The sequence below is a fragment of the Mercenaria mercenaria genome, chromosome 1 (assembly GCF_021730395.1).
Source record: "Mercenaria mercenaria strain notata chromosome 1, MADL_Memer_1, whole genome shotgun sequence".
Classification (NCBI taxonomy): domain Eukaryota; kingdom Metazoa; phylum Mollusca; class Bivalvia; order Venerida; family Veneridae; genus Mercenaria; species Mercenaria mercenaria.
Window position 1 is genome coordinate 59,357,743 of NC_069361.1, and position 8,141 is coordinate 59,365,883.

The window sequence follows — 8,141 nt, forward strand, 5'->3', positions numbered from 1 at the left end:
CAATATATCAATTATGTTATGAAATGTGTTATGAAGTGATGGTGTCAGGAAAGAGCCTGATGAATCCAATTTGATATGATCATGTATTCATATATAACATAACCAAAGACTGCAGAGCTTTGAGTGCAAATCAACATTATTGAACTTCCAGAAGACTACTGTCGGGTCAAATCAATAGCAATGTTTCCCCAACTGTACACACAGAAAATAATACTGCTGACTGGCAGCTATGATTGCAAAATGAATTCTGACCAGCAATCCACAAGTCACACTATTAATAAATCATTATGTCTATACAGTAATCAAATCTTAATAGCCCCTTTTACAGTCCATCTAGTCCATTTCAAACTTGATCATACAGAGGTAAAATGAGAATGTAGTACCCTAAGTTATAGATAGAGGTTATGAAGTGAATTCTTGCTGAAAAAGAAACCGATAGGGAGGGAAACGGAGCGTAGTGGAGTGACCGACCGAGGTTTCTTTTTCTCGAAGAATTCTCTTCATGGAATCTATCTGACATAGTGTGAAATTTACGTTTGACCAATCAGAATTGCTGAGTTAGTCTTGTGGACACTCTTCAGCGCGTAGAGCTGTTCTTCGAAAATTATTGCTACGGTCACATTGGTCTTCATGGATAAGAAGCCACATTTTTTGAAAAATAACACTGATTGGTCAAAAAAGTAGGTGCACACTATATAATGCTAATGATTTTTGATTATTACATGCATAACTGAATTCTTTACTGTGATCTTATGACAGTCAAGTGGTAACAAATTTACATAATATCAATGTACACTATTTCATTGAATACTATTAAATGAAATTGTTAACATAAGAATAAAATATACTGCTCTATCTGCAACTGCTTAAATTTATAAGCAACTCTCCAAATAGAGCGAATGCTATATAATAAAGGGAGCAGGGTTTCCACTGGGCACATTTTTTTTTCTGCCACTTAAAAGTTTTTAAAGAAAATGTTGCACGCGGCAGAGGGTCAATAATGTCGAAAAATTTAGGTTTTACAACCCTGAAAAAACACACTTCTATTGTAAAAGTATTGTTTGATACGATATCCGGTAGTGAAACAGACCGCTATACACGTTTACCTCGGATATTTTTTTACGCAAATTTAAAGTTGTTAACTGTGGAATTTTTTTTTGCCAATTTAATTTTTTTTTCACCAAAAAAGGAACTGGCAAATAGCAGCGGAAACCCTAAGGGAGGTAACAAAAAACAATGCATTCAACAATACTTTCTATGATGTGAATCAAATATTCGTACCTTCTACAAATATATGAGGACAAAATTTTCAAAACTAAGATTTAACAAGAAATTAATATAGTTTTTGTTCATAACAAAATGTGGCAGCAATGTTTTATAAAAACAAAGTCATTTGTTTAGGGTATTCTATTGTTGTTCTTTCAGTTTATGGACTGCCCAATGCTGTTGTAAATAAATAAAAAAAATCATGTAATTAAACTGTCCCCATAAAGACCCATTAAATTACGGAATGATGGATAATTGCATAAGAACGACCCTTGCTTTAAATACTGAATTTATTTTTACTTACTCTGTTTCATCATTTGTGAAGATAAGTTCACTCTGGACTGGTTCATAGTCCTTGCCACCCTTTGCCGACCCGTCTTTGGTAAAGTAAGGTACTTTTACAGTTCCACGTGCACCTGACGACCTCATGACTTTAATGTTAACTTCACCAATAGCTTCAGAGACACGCAGTTCCTTATCTTCAAAATGGAAGATACCAGGATGATCATCATCCAGGATCATGACTGTAGCAAGGAAAGGAGTACCAAGCTTTACGTCTGTGCTGTCATGTGTGCCATCTGCGTCACCAAGTCTTAGATTACTCAAACGAACATATAAATGTTCATCTTCTTCAAAAAGATCATCATCAATAACAGTCAATGGGAACTGCTTATGAACTTCATTTGGGTAGAAAATAAGTGTGCCTTCAGTGTATTCATAGTCAGAACCTGCATTAGCCGTTCCATCCTCAGTTTTGAAGTCAACATAAAGTGTTTTAGAAAGGTCACCTCCAGCCCTAGATACAGTCAAATTAAAAGTGCCAACATTTTCCATAACAGTGTAATGCCCTGGATCAAAGAATACTCTTGTAACGCCCTCATCTTCAAAATCTACCCTCACATCTTCCAAACTAGCTTTCTTCTCTATCTTTGACTTTTTGATGACATTGCCACTACCAGTTAGTTTTCTAGTTGCCTGAATACGATAGAAAGCTCTACTCTTTGGTCCACGGTTAATTGCTTCAAGTTCTGCCATTTCCTCAAGGGTTTTCATGTCTGTATTAGGATTTTTCTTCCTAAGATCTCGTAGGATTTCCATGAATTCTTTGCGATGATTTTCAAATTCTCGGACATCACTGTCCTGGCTTTCTAAACCTTTAAAAACAACCTCATCACCTACATGATTTGCTTTACCAAGTTCTGTATCACCTTCACTTGATATAACAACACCACGCTGCTTGCTTGATCTGTACTTCTTTGACAAAAATTTGTAAACAAAAATTTGTTTATCTGCAACATATGCAGTAAATACAGTTAAAGGAAAAAAAAGAAAAGTTACAACAGCCTCCCATATATGTACTACACCATAACTTGATACAGATAGAATAAAGTACAGCCACAAGTATGCAAAAATACTCCAAGTAGCTGTAAGAGTAAATACACGCAAATGCTTCACTCTTCGAACTTCTTCACCAGGAAGGCAGGATACACAAAGAGCCATGATAATGAAAAGGTTGAATGCTGCACTGCCAACAATGGTGCTTGGACCTAGGTCACCAGCTTTAAAATTATTCATAAAAACAATTTCAATAACTGACAACAAGATTTCTGGTGCGGATGAACCAAGAGCCATTAGAGTTAAATTTGAAACAGTTTCATTCCAAATCCTTACACTAACCACTTGGGTACTTCCATCTGCCCTTTTCACAGTGACATCTTTCTCCTTTGATGTAATAACTTCAATTGAGGCCATAAAACGATCTGCAATAATGGACACGCCTAGAAACATGTATATCATTGCTGCCATATATACTATTGCACGTGCTGCCTTATCCCCTGGGCTCAGGTCCCCAACTGGTTCCCACATTGGGATGATCATTCCCTTTCTGCATTCCTCAGACTCACGTGTACAAGTTTTATTACTGGCCTGAGCTGTCCCAAATTGTGCTGAAATAGTTATCCCTAGCACAAGCAGAATTGAAATTCTTACATATCCAGCCATTTTAAAAATCCTTTTCAAAGCAATGAAGTTATCGTTGATGAAGTAATTTGAATAAACTAATAAACTACCTGTCTATCTGTATATCACTATCATAATCCAATAGTAAAACATTAAGCTGTGACAGTGTATGGAATATTACAACTCTTCTAGATACAGTACATGATGTGTATTGATTCTGTGGTATAGCCTAATCGTCCTATTTTAAACCTGGTTTAAGTCCTACACTTATCTTACAACGCACCTGGTTTTAAACATTAAAGTCTTGCACTTATATCTTAAAAATCACTCATAACTTAGCATACTTCCACTATTGTTACGGAATTTTAGAAATTACACGAAAACTATTTCTACAGTACACTTTTTGTTCGTTCAGATCTAGCGCGAAAACTGCTGGTTCGATATTCAGAATTTTCCCAACTTTTCCACCAGAACTGAATAAATACGTCTGCTTAATTCATTGAATATTTAAGTAATAACTCAAACCATGGTGACACATTAGCACTCTTCCCCTGATTATAGTATACCAATACACCGCTAGTCAGCAGCAGCAACTGTCACTCTGTGCTAAATATGGGCATTGTGGGAAGTCAAGTAGCGCCCTCATCAGATTCCCAAGGGGGACTATTCTTTCACGTAATGTCTATCTGCGGATTTTTTTCTCTCAAGAGTAAGCGCTCTTGTTGTCTTGTCTAATGTCCAAGATTGGTAGGAAATTTTCATTGTTATGCTGCGTTTACACTTAGCCACGATGTTCACGATTAAAAAAAAAGCTCGGAGCTCTACGATTTATTGCACGAATTTTGTATTACTACGCTTTCCCTGGCTTTCTTACGCTCTCAGTACGTTTTGTTATTACCTGCAGCGTTTTATTACGAAACCAACACGATTCTGGTCGAGATCTGCCACGATTTTCATCACGTTCTCTCAAGTTCTCTTACGGTTACCACGATATGCTATCACGTTTTGTCACGTTCTGTTTAGATCCCTCACGTTATCAAGTTCTCCTACGATTTATGGCCACTATTTGATCAAGATTGACACCTTCTGAGCACGATCGGCGTATAAATAGGAGGCATGGGTCATCCTCTCATTCTCTCCAGAGATTCCAAAGAGGAACGAGTTATGCATCAAAGAGCTGAACACAATGCTGAATTTACAATTTTCGTTTATGCCTATAGATCTAATAGTTACTCGTCGGCAGCAGCAACAAGGGACGGAACAGGGCAGGATAGAAGAGAGAGAGGAAGGAGAAGAAGAAGTAGAAGGCCTAAGACCGCTGGATGATATATTTTGATTGGTCAGCCATAATTGACAGATTTGCCAACACGTACTCGAGCTCAAAAGTCTTATTTACTGAAAGTGCGAAAAGAATAGTACATATAGTAGAGCAGCAAAACCTAATAAATGGCTTAGTTAATGAGTAACCTAGCCACAAAAAGTTACAAAACATGTCATATACCAAAATGTTTGGCAGGGTCTGAAGTTTATCGGACTGCCGGCATAAATTGCGAATTTTTGGTGCGGACCGAGAAATCCAAGATGGCGTCCAAGATGGCCGCCATTTTAAGATTTTATAAGTAAATTTAAAGATAAGGATGTAAATAATTTATGAAGAAAAACTATGTAACTTAAACTGTATCAAGTATTAAACTAACAATGTGTAAAATCATGTTTTATTTCTGAGGTCACTCAAGGTCAGTTTAAGGCCGTAGGCAAGGTCAAAAGGTAAAAAATGTCTAAAATTACTATTTTATCTGCAATCGTTTTACATTCTCTCCAAATTCTATGACATAACTGGTAATTTTTCATATTAGAACAAGTTTGTGTGCATGACAATTTCATTTACAATATTTTAGAGGTGTACATTTGCCTAACATGGTTACCATGGTGAAACAAAATTGGTTCTAATATATCTGTTATTAAGATCTAGTTGGTGCAATCACATACAAATGTGAAAAAACAACACATTTTACAAACTCCTTTTAATTGTTTGTAGTGAAAGATTCTTTTAAATGTTACATTGTTGAAAGTGATTGAGGTCATTCAAGGATAGTTAGTCAAAACAGCAAAAAGGACACATAAAAACACTTTTTAATATACCATTGTCACAGGGTGAGATAAATGTGCAGTCAGTCCGGGGCTCGAACCCGGGAGCCCCCGCTTACAGGGCGAGAGCTCTACCGACCGAGCTAACCGGCTGTCTGAAACATCTTCTCCCCTAACGTGACCAAGTTCGTACCGTGACATACACCCCCCCCCCCCCCACACACACCAAAAAAAAAAAAAAGGGAAAATTCGTCTCGAATTCCGGAGGTATATAATATTGCAAGCGTCGAAAAGACTGACCAAGCAAGCATGCCACGGTCCAATGTTGGACGCCATTATGTCACAGGGTGAGATAAAATGCAGTCAGTCCGGGCTCGAACCCGGGAACCCCCGCTTACAGGTCGAGTGCCCTACCAACCGAGCTAACTGGCTGCCGGAAACATCTTCTCCCCTAACGTGACAAAGTTCGTACCGTGACACCATACACACGTTTTCATTCTTTTTCAAATGGTACAGATTTTCATTTCAGAATAGACCTATGTGTTTTAACAATTTCATTTGCAATCTTAATTAAGATATATTTGCAGTATACTCAAATGTTTAAAATATTGTTATATTTTAGGTTTATCAAGATAATTTTTAAGGTCATACATATTAAGAATAAAATGTCAAAATAACCATTATCATTTATACATTTTTTATCTATTAAATTGTTTCGTTTCCAAAAAGACATCAATCAAACCGAGCCTGCAACATTTTCGTTTTTGTCGTGTTGAGTGACCTGTGAAGTTTCCACTTTTCTCTGTTCTATTATATTCATATTTATTTCCTAGAGTTTGACATTTTCACTGGTTGTTGTGATGTTTTTTATGAAGCCTAAAGTTAAATTTGCATTTGAAGCTATTCTAATGAAAAGTCAATGTTTTCTAACAACTATTTGAATGACTGTGGCTTTAAAATTTTGGGAACACTTGTTTAAATATATTAGTTTCTACCAGTAGGCAAGAGTACATAACTCTGTCAAGTAATTTGGCTGAATTATGGCTCCTTTTTGATTTAAAAATTGGTTCAGATTTCGTACAAGTCCATGTTTTGTAAAAACTATTTGAAATGTGGCTTTGTAACTTTGTTTATTATAACAGTACCTACCAGTAAGCAAGAGTACATAACCCTGTCAAGTATTTTGGCTAAATTTAAATGAACTCGTTTTTGATCTTTGAAATTGGTTCAGATTACGTACAAGTCCATGTTTTGCATCATCTATTTGACATGTAGCTTTGTAACTTTGAACACTTCTTTATTATATAAGTCTGAATACTGCTTAAGCCGGTGCTAGGGGGTGTGGGTAGTGTTGCATTTTCCATTACTGTTCATGAACAGACTCAATCAAACCGAGTCTGCAATTTTCACTGTTTGCATTGTTTTCGGTGCTTTCGAGGGATTTACTTTTCAGATTATATCTATCTGTAGGCAAGAGTACTTAACTCTATTACATTTTGACTGAATTATTCCCCCTTTGCGGACTTGAATATTGGTTCGGTTTTCGTACATCGTACATGTTTCGTCAAAACTATTTGTATTTGACATGTGGTTTTGAAACTTTGAACACTTGCTTTTCATCATGATATCCATCTTTAGGCAATAGTTCAACTATTTCGGCTGAATTATGGCCCTTTATGTACTTGGAAATCAGTTAAATTTTTCATACCGTTCCATATTTTGTCAAACATGTTTGTCAAATGGCTTTGACCACTTGTTTCCCATCATAGCTACAAATGTAGGCAAGACTACATAACTAGGACAAGTACTGTAGCTCAGTTATGGCCCTTTTTTGACACAGAAATTAGTTAACTTTTGCAAACCATTCCATATTTTGTCTAAACTGTTTAATATATAGCTTTGGTGGATTCATGTACAAGTTTTTGAAAAGAACAAATGTTACAAACTTATTTCTATTGTATGAAGTAAGAGAATCTATTGAGTAGGAATGCCACAGGCCACTCGAGAAATTGTAGGCATACGCCTTTAGAAGAAGTTTTAGTGGTTTACCTTTTGAAATACTAAACTTAGGTCTAGCAAGATCAAGTTAGTTTGTTTATAAATGGTGATGTTTCTAATCATTTCATCTGTTAAATTAGATACGATCAGCTGAGTCAGACAATACTTTGTCATGAAAGCCATGTTGGAGGTCATGAAGAATGTTGTGTTACGTAAGGTGAGCGAAAGCTTAACCAAAACATAGACATAAGCCAATAGTCTGCTAAGTTACTTGGGTCTCCTCTTTGAGCAGTGGGACTAATCCGCTAGGCTAGTAACCACAGGAGAGAGGTTTGGACAATTATTACCAGAACATCAACAATTTCTACCCAAAGTGCTTAAGAACAACTGGGTGAATACAGTCTTATTCTGAAGCTTTTTCTTAATTTAAGGTTAGCTAGCACTTTTAGACCATGCAATACTCCCAATTAGGATTTAAGAAATATTGAGATACTGGCAATGTTACAATAGAAAGATATAGACCTCTGTTTTTGAAAACCCTTTCTTGTTTGAAAATTTATGGTGATTTGTTGGCCAATACAGATTGGAACTTGGTATCTCATAAATTTGCTTTATTGTTTGATTTCATGTTTCCTGAAACTGCAAATTTAAGTTGGATGTAAATAACTACCAGAGTTTAACTATAAATAGAACATGTGGCAATTTGAAGGTGAAAACCATTAGCAGTGTCAATTTCCAGTGACTTGCAAATATTTTATGCTGGTGACATCTGTTACCACAAAAGACTGCCTTTGTACAACCTTTTACGTTTGTAGATGTTGAAGCCCACG

The 8,141-nt window shown here is 36.2% G+C and overlaps 1 protein-coding gene across 3 annotated transcripts in view; it reads right to left on the reverse strand.

Moving 5' to 3' along the window:
• The window catches only part of LOC123536394 (sodium/calcium exchanger 1-like), a 412,525-nt gene extending 408,701 nt beyond the window's left edge, over positions 1 to 3,824 (reverse strand). For all 3 annotated transcript variants that reach the window (XM_045319573.2, XM_045319564.2, XM_045319556.2), the window contains exon 1: positions 1,571 to 3,824. In XM_045319573.2, the coding sequence (XP_045175508.1) occupies positions 1,571 to 3,267 (1,697 nt within the window). In that variant the 5' untranslated portion in view covers positions 3,268 to 3,824. The remainder of the gene's footprint in view (positions 1 to 1,570) is intronic.
• Positions 3,825 to 8,141: the final 4,317 nt, after the last annotated feature.